Raw genomic sequence first — 17450 nt, 5'->3', positions numbered from 1 at the left:
TTTATAGTAGTAGTTAAATAATGATATCCATTTCTTTAACTACTATAAATAATTAAATTTAAATGTAATCTATAATGAAGTTTGTTATATATTTTCAGTATTTTCCGAAGTTCAAGCAACAATAAGAGATGGAAGACGATGCAGTACAAAGAAGGCATTTTTAGATCCTATAGTTGGAAGAAGAAATTTAGACATTCGTACTTCTGCATTCGTAACAAAAGTATTTACTTTTCAACCATACATTTTCTGGTTTTTATTAATAACTTTTATATTTTGTTTTTAAAAGCTATTGGCTTTCTTCAGTAACACATAACACAGGGAGCCGTTATTGATATAGTTTTTATTGAAGGAAATGCATTTCATTTCTTAATGCAGACCGATTTTTGAGCTTGTTTTTTTTTGGACAAAAGCTACGCCATAAAATACGTCAATTAAAAATATGTTAAATTTTAGAATAACTATAGCTTTTAATTTACTATAAGAATTAAATAAGAATAAAATCATGTGTATTAATGATAAGTAAAATAATATACTATATTTTAGATCAACTTTGACAATAATAAACGTGCAATTGGTGTGACATTCGATTACCATGGCAAAACTATAACCGTTTCAGTTCGTAGAGAAGTAATATTGTCTGCAGGAGCCATAAATTCTCCTCAGTTATTGATGTTGTNCTATATTACTCAACTATTGAATAAACTTGATGAAGAGGGTGTGTGTTTGATTGCCATGGTTGAAGTATTAGTGCTACGTAAAAGAAGCGATCGATTTAATGTAATAAATTCTGTTAGATCAGTATTTGGTGGATTTCATCACCCAATGCCTCTATTTCTGGTCGTTGGAGAGCGTTTTGCGACGCATAAAATGGTACAGACGGCTGACGAAGATCTAAATGGCTTGATTTGCGTGTTTATGTATATAAATAAAAGATCAGGATACGATACTGTGATGCATTGCGGAAGTGGCCATATTGGTTCCTTTGTGGTAGTGTATATGGGTGTTTGTAGAGCGAATTTAGCTACCTATTTTCCGATCTCAATTTACTGAATTTCTTTTTATATATTTTTGTCTATAAACGATTTGGTGTATACGTAAAAATTCATCAGCTAGAGGTGTAAGATTGTTTTGTTTTTGCTGAGGAATACTAAATGGCTTCCATATTTCAGAAGAGCTAAGTGAAGCAGTGGCGTACCGTAGTGGGGGCGGCCCGCCCCGGGCGGCACTTTTTAGGGGCTTCAAAATTTCACAATAAATAATAATAATATCTTGTAAAATTTTGAAACATCCTAATCTATACTTCATCGCGCCTACGATAGTGCTATCGTCCTTACAGTCCGGGAATCGGCTCGTCGGGTGAACTAATAACTTTTTCGTCCGAGGAATTCCTGAGAAACCTGTTGACCTTTTTTTTGCTTGTAGGATTCATTCGCGTTCATATACACCACTAATATCCAATAGAACTATTTTAAATAGGTCGCTGCACTATCATCGAATTTTTCATTGCTTGTTCTGTGACAAAACTGAATTTTGGTCTTTTAAATTGAAATACCTAAACAAGGGGGGCCGAAATTTTCCTCCGCCCCGGGCGGCTGACAACCACGGTACGCCACTGCTGTGAAGAGCACTATACAAGACATAGTCTGTATTGTTTGCTCAAAAGCAGCATCAGCATCAAGTGCTCACAAGTGTAAATCGTGTAATATGTTTGTTCACGCAGTTTGTGGTGAAGTAGATCCTAAAGAGAAAGGGTATGGTAAGAATGTATTGTGCATCATCTGTAAAAAGAATATGAATCAGAAAATACAGCGTGATGAAGCCAAGAAATGTTTAGAAAAGCAAGCAAAGAAAATGTTAGCAGTTTCTAATACAAAGCACCCAAACGTCGATGAAGGTTTCGCTGTGAGAATTAAAGTACCCGAATCATTCTAAGCTCCCAAGATTGAAAGTTTGCAGCAAAGTGAAGAGATATAATTGATATTTATATTGATTACCCAGAAGAATGTACTGTAATCGTTTTTNTTTAAACAATCTGAATTATTACACATACACACATTGTAAAAATTTAAATAACATTAATTTTGATACTTTTCACTAGAATTAATTTTTTTATAGCGCCGTTTCACGCTTTAAAGTCATAAAATTCCATACAGTTCATTTGAAAGTTGTATTTGACAGAAATACAGTACATGCTTCTAATGTGCTTACTTTTAAATGGGTTTTTTCATTCGTCCGCATATTATTCAGCAATGAAAATATTCGTTCAACGGGGGCACTAGATCCAGGAAGACAAAAAAAATTCTACGATTTTACAAACATTTTTGAAAACAATTTCTTCTGCTGTAAAATGTTCAAAAATCTCAATCCACCTTTGATGGCAGGGATGGTTATTCTATCACCATTCGTCGATCTTTTCGTTTGTGACATATTTTTTTACANATGTTTAGAAAAGCAAGCAAAGAAAATGTTAGCAGTTTCTAATGAAAAGCACCCAAACGCCGATGAAGGTTTCGCTGTGAGAATTAAAGTACCCGAAGAAGACAGAGCAAAAACTGATGCACGTTCAATTTTAGTTGTGGTTCTTAGTAAAACAGAGAATGGCTTTTATAAACTTGATACTAAAACAGGTATTTTAAAACAATTGTATGCAAAATCTGAATTCAGTGTTTGCAAAGAGAGATTTTTAACGAAAGAAGATGGATGTCCCTGCTGTAGAAATATCTTTACGTCAAACAGCAATAAAACAATCCCTTGGTACTGGGCAGGGTTTCAGAAAATTGACTGCAAATCTAAATGTACCACAAATAGGCGTGCTTGTCGCAAAAACCAACTGCTACGTAATTCAAAGTGTCACCAATCTTTAGATTGCACTAATAAGTAAGTACAATTTTATCATATGTTTTGCAAATTCATTTCCCTAATTGTAGTAATATTTTAAACCGTTTGATTTTTGTATTAAAGTTTTTTTAATTGATTGATGATTGATTCAATCAACTAATTTGTTGATTGTATTAACTTGATTCTTTAGATATTGAAAATTAAATAAATAACATTATGTTAATTTAAGCGTACAGAAACGTTGCTGTTGTTCCAGCAAAAATCTTATTTTCACTTTACCGAGTGCCTAGTAGGTAATTTGCAGATTACCTAGATAATCTGAACATTACCTAGGTAATTTGAGAAATGGAATAATTTTAGCAGCTTTAACGGATCACCCTAGTTAATCCGCAGATTAGCTAGGTAATGCGCACATTAACGGATTTCGAGCTTTAGCGGTAACATATATACTATATACACTATTTCAATAATATATTTATAATATGATTTATGTAAATTTCAATTTTAAAACAAGTTATATTTAAAACTTACCAATGACATAATCATATTGTTGATTAATTTCTTGACTTTCAACTAATACAAAAGGCAAGAAATAAATTAATTCCAAGAACATTTTCTATGTTAATCTACGCTCTTTACTAACTTTAAAAGTGATTAAATCACCTTTATAGTTTTATCTATTCTTTAACTTATCTAAAAATGAATGTTGAAGGTAATTTGATAGTACTGTAACTCTTTCAAACGAGCTGACTATTATTTGTTTATCGAATTTGTTTTATCTATTATTACTTAGTTTCTTTCCTATTCTATCGAGTTTTGATAACAACAATATGATTGATTTTTAATTGTTATCTGGCTGCAGGTATCCCTTTGATTACAACCATCGAACACAGAAGGCCGGATGATCCTGGCAATTAAGGTAACAATTACAGTATTGTTCCAAGGGACTCGGGATTGAACCCCAGGAATTTTTCGGGGTGGTCTGTCTTATATATGTCGCGCCCCGTCCGTCACTACCCAGTGAACCTGGCTTAATCCATAGGGAGAAAAGGATAAAGAAAAAAAAAAACAGAACATAACTAATGGCGTAATGTGCCAACTGAGGCTTAAATTGGGTATACGTAGAAAATAGCTCTGAGGTCGATACCACAACTTTAGAATGATGCCTTTCTATCAAGTGATACGTCGAGGCGAGGTGGGGATTCATATACAAGAGTGACTGTGGCCAACAAAAAACCTTAATGCTGCCCTGAAAACTTCCATCAACATTTTAACTGAATTCAGATTACGACGACGTTTTGTGTTAACACGTGTTATATTGTGCCTTCATATCACATCACGATACAGCAAATTTAAAACACTGTTCACATTTGTTGTGTTGCATTAGTGTAGTTGTCAACAAGTTGTATTATTCCTGGTATGGTTGAATGTATTTTTGTTTTTGTGAGAAACTGTTTGAGGAAATCTATATTACTCAACTATTGAATAAACTTGATGAAGAGGGTGTGTGTTTGATTGCCATGGTTGAAGTATTAGTGCTACGTAAAAGAAGCGATCGATTTAATGTAATAAATTCTGTTAGATCAGTATTTGGTGGATTTCATCACCCAATGCCTCTATTTCTGGTCGTTGGAGAGCGTTTTGCGACGCATAAAATGGTACAGACGGCTGACGAAGATCTAAATGGCTTGATTTGCGTGTTTATGTATATAAATAAAAGATCAGGATACGATACTGTGATGCATTGCGGAAGTGGCCATATTGGTTCCTTTGTGGTAGTGTATATGGGTGTTTGTAGAGCGAATTTAGCTACCTATTTTCCGATCTCAATTTACTGAATTTCTTTTTATATATTTTTGTCTATAAACGATTTGGTGTATACGTAAAAATTCATCAGCTAGAGGTGTAAGATTGTTTTGTTTTTGCTGAGGAATACTAAATGGCTTCCATATTTCAGAAGAGCTAAATGGAAACAACTGAGAATTTGATGCCGTGTCATGTTAGTGGATAAAATAATGTTAAAAAATATATATCTATGCAATAGCTTTTGATAATGTAATTTAACAATCTTTTAGATACATTTTGAGGAGTCACAATTTCAAGTTGAAAGAGCAGATGGGAGAAAATTATTGCTGCTGATAAACAAAAATAAATGTTAATCTTTGTAAATTTGTCATCTCTTTGTTTTAAATGATATTTTTAATTATTATATTTGGTAAATTTTTAAATTTGTGAGTAAAACTTTTCCATAAACAGTAATGTTCATCTTAAACTGAACAGTAAAACACAAATGACCAAAGTCTGTTTTAATCAGAAGAGAAAGTTCAGTTGGAAAATAATTTTTGGCAAAATAAGTTTGTCAGAGTTTCCATGTTGTTGTATATGACTGATATTTTTTTTCAAAATTCATATTTTAAAATTCTACTTCAAATTTGAGTTGTCAACTGTTGGTAGACAATTAATTATCCCCATAGTAGCCGGGCAAAACTATTTTACAATGTAACAAATTGGTCTGTAAAAACAGATGTCATTTGTAAAACGTTTCGCATTTGATATTATATTTGAAAAACAAGTTTCAACAAAACATATTTAATTTCATATATTATTTACAAGATCTTATACCGAAAATAAGAAGAATTATAAACCCCATCAATAACTATTGTACACATCTTGAAATAAGTATTAAAATAATATTTAAATTGTATGAATGAATAAAAATAATAATTGTTAAAGAGCCTTCATTTTTGCCATTAAATCATCGAGAGATTCGTCGGTATCGCCAACCACTGGTCCTGCTGTTGACTAGAAGAAAAATTTTTATTAATAATTGTTAAGAATTTTATAACATTTAAAGATAATTACTTACGTTTGAAGCTGGTTTAGTATAAGCATACTTAAGCCCTCCTGCTAATCCCGCAACAGATTCAGCTTCTTCATTTTCCTCATTTGGAGATGTTTCAGATACTACACAGATTCCTAATACACATTTTATTTATTAAAATCATATATTTAATTTTGTTGTATTAAGAATTAATAAATTAAAGATTAAGTACTAGAATAGACTGATAATGTTGAAATACTAGTTTCAAGTTAATAATAGAATACGTATGAAATACAATACATAAATATACCAAAGTAAAAACATAAATTAAGAATTAAATTTTCTAATATTTAGATATACAGTCGACCCCCCTATAACACTGTTGATTTTTCTGTTTTATATGAATTCCATGATGTACGAGTCACTTAGATTTTACAAATACGTGTGCTGGGCTGTGAACGGCTCATGTATTTGTAAAATCTAAGTGATTCGTACATCATGGAATTCATATAAAATGGAAAAATCAACAGCATTATACGGGGTCGACTGTACTCTGATTTACATTATTATTAACTTATTAAAGAGTAATTCAAAATTAATCTTTAATTATTAATAAAGCACAAGATTGTAACTAACTGTCTAGCTTTGGGCCAAATTATGTAATTCAACTATTTAATTAATAGTTCATAAATAATCTAGTGTTTAGGTCTTAAAAGTATTTAAAACATTGTATAAAACTAATTATATGAATTTAAACAACTTTTATCAATCATTAAAGGTGGAGAAATGAACTGAATCTGATTATTCTGTATAAGTAGCATAACATCATTTTTTGTGAGAATGAAAATTTAGCTAACCAGGAGAATTACCCCATTTGTAATTTGCAGGAAAAGTGCATCAGGTCTGGAGATGGCTGCCTCAGGAACATGGAGATTCATGGTGGTGACTCCAGAAAAATTCTTTTTAAATTTAAAGACATTTGAAATTTTTTAAGGAAAGAATGGATACAATGAATGAAAATGAATGTAATAGTGTATGAATTGTTGTCCTAAGTAAGGCAATCCAGAAACATTGTATGCAATAAAAGCAATAAGTCACCTTCTTTAACAATAACAAGATATTGTGTACAGGCACAATGAAGTGACGTTTTTCTCAACACTGGTTACTATTTTATAATAATAGAATGGTAAAAAACGAATTATTTAATGAAACAATGTTCTGTATTAACGTCATATGTAAATTAGATAAAAAGAAAATATGTAGAGTAAACTTTAAGAGAAATAGTGATTTATTGTATTAAAAAAATTAAAAATTTTTTTGTAATTTCCTTAGGGATTTTCAAATGTTTGTCGATTAATTTGTTAACTAGTATAACTTACGGCACATAGCGCTATATGCAAATTGTCGGATCAGTCGACGAGGTGGCAAAAAAAGACTTTTGGAATTTGTGGGTTTTAGTTTTTTAAAATCTGCAGAGTTTATCTTGTTTATGTAATAAAATGTAAAAAAGGTTTTGTTTTTAACCTGTATAGTTAAAATTGTGATAAAAAATTGATATTGAAAATGTTAAAAAAACCTAAGTGTAGTCTGATTTCTGCTGTATGTGCAGTGTCCATGCTGAAATGAGGTATGGTTTACAAAGAATTTATGTGAGTTTTTTGGTTTTTATTTGTGTCCTGTTAAATATTTTTATATATATTTAGTTAGCTGAAGAGGGGCTGATGCCCGAAACGTTGATGTATGGAAAAAAACGTTCTAACTAAATAAAAGATTCAACTAGCCCAGTGTTGAGAAAAACGTCACTTCATTGTACCTGTACACAATAAGCAAATACAACACGGTTTCGACAACATCAATAACAAGATACTTTATTGCTCACTACAAAATCATTAGTTACCTGGAGATATAATTTGCAATCTTTGTGAAACACAGTGAAGATAAACCAGACAGATTATATAGGATGAAGAGATCATGGTCCAACTGGCTAAGGAGCTCCTGTCCCTAATGCACTTCCAGTTGCATTATCATGTAGGACAGTCAGGAGCTACATGGCTCCCGAAGAGACCATGAAACATGTCAGGGAGGCCACAGAAAAAAATGTGAAAGATTGGGGGCCACAGAAACTATCAGATTGTTACAACAAATTGGCAAAGTACAAATAGGTAATATTAATAAGAATATTAGATTAATAATCGGTACACACTATAATATTTTCAAAGTGAAGATATCTTCATCCTGAAAATATTGTAGTGTTCATATCTTCAATGGTGCTATGACACTGCTCTGGATTATATTGAATTTTTTTATATTTACCCCATTCATTATCTTCATGAACAATTGTATCATCTATTTCTTCTTTAACAATTTCTTTTGGTTTAAGGGCCAACTTTTCCTAAAAAAATTTTGTAAAATACTGTTAATAAAAGTATTTTCTATACTATAATCTAAAATTTTATACTGCATTGCTAAGTTACCTATAATTCATTTTATGTAATTATGAGGAAAATCTTCATTTTTTTAAATTTAAAAATGTAAATAATCTTATTTTAAATCTCATTTAATGATATTAATAAATTAATTATACAAAGATGGTATACATTAAATACAAGTGAAATATGTAAATATTAAATATAGCATTCAAAAAATATTTTAAAACTATTGTTATTTGCATTTATAAAAATTTTCACATAATGATAAGTGTACTGAAAATATTATTGCATAGAATTTTTCTATAAAATAATATTTTGTACTAAATTTTTTCAAATTTGATTTCTAAGGAAATTATTTCCATAGGTAGCAATTAATTTATTTTAAAATAACTATGAGCAAATCCACAATAATTAAAATGCATCATAACTAGAAAAATTAATTAAAAAATTAAAGCAACTATTATCTTTCTAATATTCTTAAACTATTAAATAAAATACTTATTACTTTAATGCCAAATAATTGCTGGATTACATTTGGCTATAGCCAAGTTTTTAATTTTTACTTTATGTATTATATTGTGATAGTGGCAAAATTGGCAAAGCATGCTGTTACCATTTACATTCTATTGCAGAGGCTCAAAGAAAAGGTTGTTTCCTTGTGTGAAAATTCATATTTTGGAATGTCACTAGTGTGAATGATGAAAAGAAAAGAGAAGCAAAACATTTTTTTCTTTGTATATTCATGATATTTTATATTTTTTAAAAATAATAATTAAATGTTAAGTAATTTAGCATAGAAGAAAGCATTAGGCACCATCTCTTGAATTAGAGTTAATGCAATCTGATAATCACTTGGCATAAATCTACAAATCAGGTTGATAGATATATATATTTGTTTACTTATTACTTTAAAAACAGTAAAATATATACTGTTGAAAATATAAAAATATTTCGTTTTTGATGCTATTATTTGATCCAATAAACAGCTGTCTTTATGAAGATCAAATAGAAAGAATATTTAAATATTTTTTGTTCTATTATTATTATCCTAAAATTTTGATTATTAAAATAATATTTAGAATAAAAGAAAATCAAAAAAAACATTTTACTTCTTTAATTATTTTAATAAAATGAATATAAACATAATTTTGGTTCATTTTTCTCTTAAAAATGCTTAGATAAAGCACAGAACTCCAGTTAGTGCAACATCCTAAAGTCTTTTTTTAGAAATAGATAGCTTTTATTAAAGAGAATTCAGAAATTTTAAACATCTTTCTGATGCTATTTTTTATATTAGAATCATTGGTTTTAAAGTCGTAATATATCAGATGAAAGATTTCTAAAATTAAACTATTTTAATTCAGTTGAATCAATTACCATATAATAAAATATGAAAAATAGTGAAAATGTTATTAAAAGATTATTGAAATCTATCTCAAATAGTAATTACTCAATTTAATAATATTGTAAATAAGAAATTAATGTATAAGTAACTGATTACTAATTGTTTTTGATATTTAAATTGAATAGGGTTATCTATATTTAATTACATATAATTTTCTTTAGATATACTTACTTTAAATATTTCCTGTTTTTTTCTACAATAACTGTCTTCACAGTTAGGATTTGGTTTCATAGCCATTGTAGGAAAGAAGTCTTGTAAAGCATTGTAACCTACATAATATGTTACATTACCAAATCCAAGTAAATATCTGAAATAATTGATTATATGAATAATTATTGCTGTAATACATACTGATAATATACATGCATTAATATCATCTTCCAATATAAAGATTTAATATACAATAAGCTTATAACTAAATTTATAAGTTTATACTATATCATAAAATTGTGTTTATATTTATGATATAAACTACTTATAAAATTTATCTTTTTTTAACTATAAAAATGCTTATTTGCAAATATAATCCCTCACTTCAAATACATTTAATCAAACTATAGTAAATCCTTATGAAGTGAAACTGCATTTAAATCAAAGTTGTGGTTATTCAAAGCTATCTACAGGACCTAGGCACAGTATATAAGGTTTTCCATATAATATATCCATCTTTTTATAGTAGATAATTTTCATTTTATCTTATATTCTGTGTGAATGCAGACAATTAAGATGAACATACACTATGGCTCCATGCCAAACACAACATCATGCTATTACAACCTCATGTCGACATCCTTTTAATGATACAGTACATTAGTGGCATTCTGATTGGGTCACAAGAGGTGCCTTGACAATGCATTAAAAAGCACCATAAACTGTATATAATTTTGTAGTCATTCTGTAAACAGATTCTTAAGAATTGATAACAGGAAATTTATGACCAGAAAAAAATTTGAGAAAATATCATGTATTAAGCTCATTAACTTGAAACTCTAACTCAAAATCAGAATTTTTTTTACTCTTTAAATTTTGACTTAACATGGTTTTACTGTATTACAATTTATATCACTACAATATTTAATTTAAAATTAACAAAGCAAGTATAAAATTTTATCAATCATGAATTTTCATTAGTTACTACACAGATTAGAATATATATTATTTCTTATTAGAATTAATTAAAAATAATATTATAGAATAAATAAAACAAGTGGATAAATGTTAATTTTCTTTAATATTTCTTTGCTGAGTCTATTTTATTTAAAAATTTCATATTTATTTACATTTTTTTAAAAATGTAAATAAATATATACAAATAAATCATTATATACAAGTTTATAATGATTAATAAAATAATTTCATAAAAAATTTATTTACTTGAGTGTTGTTTGAACAAGAAAACCTGCAATAATTCCCATTGTTGTTGGTAAACTTGCTGCGCACACACCTTCTCTTTTTAATGTTTTTTCATCAATATTTGATGCAACAACCAATGGTGGAGCACACTGTAAATTAAAAAATTAATAGACATAATAAACTTAATATATTTTTAAAATAATTTTAAAATTCATTTAGTAGTTTATAATACTTTCATAATTTCATTAATATTGTAAATTTGAAATAAAGAAATGTGAAACTAAAATTTGCATCATTTAAGAAAAGCATCTTATCTTATTTAAAAGAAAAAAAAAAAAAAAATTAATGTGGCCATATGTCCCAATTTAGAGAGACACCCCCACATTTGAGCTTCATGTTCATCTATCCCCCAAATGCTTGGTGAGGCACACAAACATCCTGCATTAGGAGTACAATGTAACAAATGTCCTTCATGAAATTAGGAGGCTTTTGATGACCTCAATTTGCTGACTGGACAATGCTAGTATATTGTATAGGATGCACTGACAGGAATTGAAGTCTGTCACAAGGTGAAATTGTTCATGCATATTGTAGTTAATTATTACTATGAACTTTCAAGACATATACATTTATAACTAAAAGTCAATCAACAGTCCAATACAATACCCCAATATAGATTGAGTGACACCTCTGAAAGTTGTCAGATGGGTAACATTCAAGCTCAACAGGATTGTACCCACTAAAATAATCTCTCGTGTGAAAACTATATGGACTTAGGAGAAATACTGGCTCGAAATTTTGTGAATGATCTTTGACATTTGTGAACATCAAGGGTTCTGTGCCCATATATGGCATTCATGTTTTGTGCTGCTAAGGTTGCTGAATGGCCCAGATGGACTCATAAAACATAACATGCCATATGTGTTCTTCAGACATTGTTTAAACATGTTTCATTGACAAACAAATTACTGTGGACTAATCACATTCTGTGCATGTGTACACAATGAACTGTCCAATCAAGCACTAGTATAATAACCTTGGTGTAGTTCATAATTTGCCCATCATATGGCATTGATTATATTGATATTCAAAAAATGACATTACTTATGGGATAACCTGATAGATGATCAGCACGACTCTATTGCCAATGGAAAAGTATGATATATATATACTAGCAGGTGGGCCCGGCGTTGCTCGGGCAAAAGTAACGATAACTAAGATAAAGATTATTACGTTACAGTCAACCTTACCCGTTTTCACAGAATGCAAGAATTGGGTCCCCTTAGAGAATTTTTAGATGGGTCTAAAAATATGTTCGATTTCCTGCAAAAACGAAAAAACTGCATCTGCGTATCGCACGTCGCTTTCTCTTAACAATTCCATTGTTACGTAAGATTTCCATTGTTGACACTTCCATTGTTACTTAAAACTTTTATTGTTACTTAAAACTTCCATTGTTACTTAGCACTTCCATTGTTACCTAACACTGCCATTGTTACTTAACACTTCCATTGTTAATGGAAGTGTTAAGCCTTAATCCTGTCTTTCTCCCCCAGGAGGAATTTCGAAAAATCCCTTCTTAGTGTGCATTTTCGTGACGTACCCTAACTGTGTACCAAATTTCAGCTTCCAACTCCTAACCGTTTGGGCTCTGCACTTATTATTATTATCATCAACCCGTCTCGATTATATTATAGATATATATATCATACTTTTCCATACATATATATGGGCAAGACACTACTAATTTGAGGTTGAGAGCATATACTATATTTTCAATTTAAAAATTATTAAAAATATGATTAAAAATTGTAGCCAGGCATTGTGATGATGTTACAATAAATAATTTTTCATTTAAATTAAATACTTTTACAAATGAAATACTAATTATCAGGTATAATGTTTTTCTCAATATAGGTTTATTATTATTCATAAATTATTTTAAACAAACTAATAATTATTAAAAATTTGTTTTTTAAATATTTACTGCAAAGCAAGCTGTTTCACCAGGAATTATAACTTGGATGTGTCCAGAAACTGCATTTTCACTAACACCTGATTCTATCCATACTTGATCAAGTTCATTACATGCCTGAAATTAAATAAATTGAACATATGATTAATAAGTTTAATTATTACTTTTAATACTCATAATTATGACCTAAATAAAAAAATGGAATATAGTATATAACCCTGATTATCTGAGCCCCAATTAACTGATGTCTCACAGTAACCAAAATAAATTTCTGTAAATGAATATACTACTTTTCCCATAATTCATAAAAGCTTTGCCACAAGTGCACTGAGCATGTAATTATTATAGTAATTTTAATCTCAATTGTATCAAGCATCTGATTCTGACCAACAGGCAGAAAGATTTTTCAAAACACATTGTACCTTATTGGCACTAAGAGCACCTTTTTTCTGTACCCGTTGCGAGTTCAGTCAGATTTGAAATGAGGTTAGCCAGGCAGTGAGGGCTTGGACCCTATATATCCAGAAATGATTATCTATGAAAACTAATGCTAAGGTGACTGTGGAGCATCACAGCAAAGGAAATAACATCTATAAAACAAAACACTAAAGAACTTTTTAAAAAACAGTCAAACTGATCAAAACAATCTTAATTTAAATAAATAAGTTGCTAGGATTAATAAAGTGATCTGTTTTTGTTTGAAACAATAACATATATTACAAAATGATTTGTTTCTGTTACTATCAGTATTTGTTTATCATTTAACTTCAATGTGACACAGACCATTCATATTAAACTGTAACTACAATAATACACACTTTTATTTTAAAACTATTGTACATATTATCTCTATAATAAATGAAATAAAAAATATTGTTCTTATGAATGATTAAATTCACTAAGATGTAAAAAAAGGCTTAAAAGTGATACCATATAAATGTTTTTTTTATTTGTCATTTTAAATCAGAAATGGCCATCATTGTCAATTTTATCAATCATCTGAGCTGACATCATTCTACATTACTTCAGATAATTTGGGTTCTACTGTAATGCAAATAATTTATTTATAACGGGCACATTTATTCTTGCTGTTTCTGTAGCTCTCATAATTTTTACAGGGATGAGTTGCTAACCCAACGTCCAATCCTTAATTCAAGTAAATATTTTCTAATATTCAAACTTGGGTTTCAAATGCCTCTGATTGGGTTATTGAGTCCTGGAAGACATCAGAAAACATCAATAGAAGGCTCAATGTCTTCCAACAGAGATGCTTATGACAAAAATCCTAAAGATCCAATATTTAGATCATATCACCATTGAAGAGGTCCTCCGAAGGAGTGATGTGTAAACTTCATAACATTGTCACCTGTAAAAGAGTCAGACTAACTGACCACATTTTTCATTTGGAGAATAATCAGATCACTATGACAGCCATGAAATCGGTTCCCCCTGGTGATAAACGACTGGTGATACTTGGCGTAGAATTTTTCTTCAAGATTTGAAGATGCTCAATGTAACGTGGGAGGAAGCCTTTGCCCAGGATCGAAATCAATGGATGATAATTGCTGCTCGGTATGCTACTTAGCATTGAAGGAACTACTACTACTACTAATGGTCAGGTACTCTTATTTTGTTTGACAAGTTTCAACTGTTTTTAGTAAGCTTTTTCACTGAGCTTCTTTCATTCTTTGACTTGATTATTTGAACAAGGGCAAGACTGACAACTTATTGCTCATCAGTAACCTGGTCTTCTGGTGAAGCTAATAGTCAGTCTCAGGATGGAAAAATGGCCTTCAAGTGGCTTAAGCTTTGTGAGTGAGGACAAGCAGGCTTCTGATAAAGATATGGAAGTTGTTAACCTTACAGGAGAAAGACTCAAACTGGCTGAAAGTGTAGGCTTGAGCTGAGTCAGTACATTAAGGTAAACACCAAATTGCACTTCAGTACAATTGTAATGTCTTACAAGGTCTTAAAGAGTGAATGAAGTGTAAACATCTTTACTAAACCTGATACATTACAATAAATCTATTATATTTAATATGATATGGTGTTAACGCCTCCCTCAAGGGCAGTTGTAGTAAATTTAGTGAATAAAGTGATTAATATAATCAAAATAGCAGACAACAATTCACTCCAAGAGACTTTAGTGAATATCAATAAGAAATTTGAAAAAATGCTGGTACAGGAAGTGAATAGACCAGCAAGTTATGCACAAACTGTGGAAGGAAGGATACCTCCTACTAAACCAGAAGTTATCATTGTACAGCCTGAGGAGGATAATGAGGATTCAGAGAATACAAAGACTATGTTAAAAAAGAATCTAAACCCAAAGACATGGGCATAAGTATTAAAGCAGTGAAAAAAGAAGTCACAGAAAGGACAGGACTAAAGACTGAACAGTCCATTTCAAGAAAACCGAAGATCATCATGATTGGAATACTAAAGGAAAGCAAAGAAGATGACATTCTAGAAGAAATATTCCACCAAAATGAAGAGTTAAAGTTGAAATATAGTATAGAATTGGAGAGAATATTAAAGTTAAATTCCAACTCGAAAACAAGGAAAAGAGGACAAACAATAATTGAGTGGTCAAAATTGCTGCCTTGATGTGAAAAGAAAAGTATAAAAAGTAAGAAAGTTACATGGACTGGGTGAGATGCAGAGTAGAGATTTCTTTCTGGTTCTACAGTGTTTCCAGTGCTGCCACATGAAGTGCACACAAAACATTGTAAACAGAAAACATGTCAAAAGACAAGTACAAAGAATGTAAGAATGTACAAAGAGAAGCCATACTGATACATGTCAGAATTGTAAATAAGAATGAAGTAAAGTTTCAGCATACAACACATGCAACAGAAAGTGCCTAACTCTGCAATGTACATGAAACTCATCTTAGGAATACTGATTATGGAACAGACCAATAAATGACAATGATTAAAAGAACTGAAGAACTGTCTGGCATTACTATTCATGTACTTGGATCTACTATAGACTCTTTGAAAAAACTCAAGTTTTCTCTTTGAGTAATGTCTTTTGAAAATTCCATTTATCTCTTGAAACAGTTGATTTGTAAACCTATTTTTATCGGGAATGGTTCACTTATTTTGATAAGTTCATTTTGTTTTTAAAATTTTTATTGTGAATTTTTAAATATCATTTGTATGTTACTTACTTAAAGTATTAATATTCATTAAACTGAAATTAAAATATAAAATACAGCAGACCTTCAATTTAATATACAAAAAATTTAGAACCATTTTTAATTTCCAAATAAAGCATGCAAGAAGTTGTATAAGTTAATGAGTATAAATTCTCCAATATACAGTATATTATAATAATATTTTATTCATACTTATACAATAAAGCAATATTTTAAGTACATTCTATGTGTTGTAAGTTCATTATATATGTTTTTAAAATAAAACCAATTTAACAATCTTTCAGCAATAACAGACACCCCTTTCACTCCAATTAGTCCATTAAACTGAAAGCCTACTGTATTTTATTTTCATATGAAATAAAATTATTTTAAAAATTGAATTTTATGATATTTAATAAACTTAATTAACTTGAATAAATTTTACCATAAAATTTAACTCACGGTATTTATTGCCATTCTAGCTTCAAAATTATCTACACAACTCAAAACTAAATTTACTGGATTCTTTTTATCTATTGATCCATGGCTAAAATTTAAAATATTGTTTTAATATAGACTAAGTATCAAAAATTTATATTATATAAATTTTTACAATCTATTTTTAGGTTAAAACACAATAATAGTTTACCTGATCCTTTCCATAAAATCTGTGAAATTATCAATAGTTGTGATGTTATAATTATAAGTTTCAAATTCCACATCAGGATTAATAAAACTATTAAATTTGTAAATTTATAATTAATGAAAAATTAATATAATTTTGACAATTTAAACTTGTAAAATGATTTATACCTCAATGTTTTTGCAGCTGCTTCAACCTTATTTAACCCAGCTTGATGTGGTTGGAAGAAAAGTCTATTCATATTAGCAAGTTCTACTTTGTCATAATCAAACAACAACAACTGTCAAAAAAATTTTTATACCACTTTTTATTAGTTAATATATTAATATATTGATAATACAAATAAATTAATAAATTACTTAATATTTTTCAAACTGAATAATAAATGTAATTATTATTGATTCATTATGATATTTAATAACAAAATAATAATGGTAAAATTTGCAGTTCTGTTAATTCATTCAATATGTTAATGTATTGTAAATAAAATGTTATTCCATAAACTTGTTGTAGTATTTTAACAAACTTACAGAATATATCCACAATTCATTTTACAATAAATATTAACTTAATTTCTAAAAAAATTACTATTTATTTAGAAATAAGTTTAAGAATTAAAATTATATAGACAATAAATAATTTTAATAAATTACTTACTGTTTATATAATTTTAATGCTTGAATAAAAAAAAAATATATATATATATATAAAACAGAAAAGATAAAAAAATTAGTGTTAAGTTATTTTTAAGTTATTGTTACATTATGTTATTTAAGTTAAGTTTTAGTTTCATTTCCCTTCTCCCTCTCTTCCACCACCAGTTTACACCTCCACCGTCGTCTATCCT

General features: G+C 29.2%; 2 protein-coding genes across 2 annotated transcripts in view; both read right to left on the bottom strand.

Moving 5' to 3' along the window:
- The window catches only part of LOC111625079, a 58755-nt gene extending 55258 nt beyond the window's left edge, over positions 1-3497 (bottom strand). Inside the window, 1 exon segment of the mRNA XM_023368145.1 lies at positions 3370-3497. Within this exon segment, the coding sequence (XP_023223913.1) occupies positions 3370-3451 (82 nt within the window). The 5' untranslated portion in view covers positions 3452-3497.
- A 1563-nt stretch (positions 3498-5060) lies between these two features.
- The window catches only part of LOC111626562 (ubiquitin-like modifier-activating enzyme 5), a 19871-nt gene continuing 7481 nt past the window's right edge, over positions 5061-17450 (bottom strand). Inside the window, exons 4-12 of the mRNA XM_023370015.1 lie at positions 16774-16883; positions 16610-16696; positions 16423-16507; positions 12834-12938; positions 10868-10995; positions 9665-9800; positions 7973-8051; positions 5705-5814; positions 5061-5640 (exon numbers count right to left, since the gene is read on the bottom strand). Of these exons, the coding sequence (XP_023225783.1) occupies positions 5566-5640; positions 5705-5814; positions 7973-8051; positions 9665-9800; positions 10868-10995; positions 12834-12938; positions 16423-16507; positions 16610-16696; positions 16774-16883 (915 nt within the window). The 3' untranslated portion in view covers positions 5061-5565. The remainder of the gene's footprint in view (positions 5641-5704; positions 5815-7972; positions 8052-9664; positions 9801-10867; positions 10996-12833; positions 12939-16422; positions 16508-16609; positions 16697-16773; positions 16884-17450) is intronic.

This window comes from Centruroides sculpturatus, unplaced genomic scaffold, assembly GCF_000671375.1.
Source record: "Centruroides sculpturatus isolate CEXI.00-Female unplaced genomic scaffold, Cexi_2.0 scaffold93, whole genome shotgun sequence".
In the NCBI taxonomy this organism is placed as follows: domain Eukaryota; kingdom Metazoa; phylum Arthropoda; class Arachnida; order Scorpiones; family Buthidae; genus Centruroides; species Centruroides sculpturatus.
Note: the sequence above shows the minus strand (reverse complement) of the source record. Positions and strands in the feature narration are given on the sequence as shown.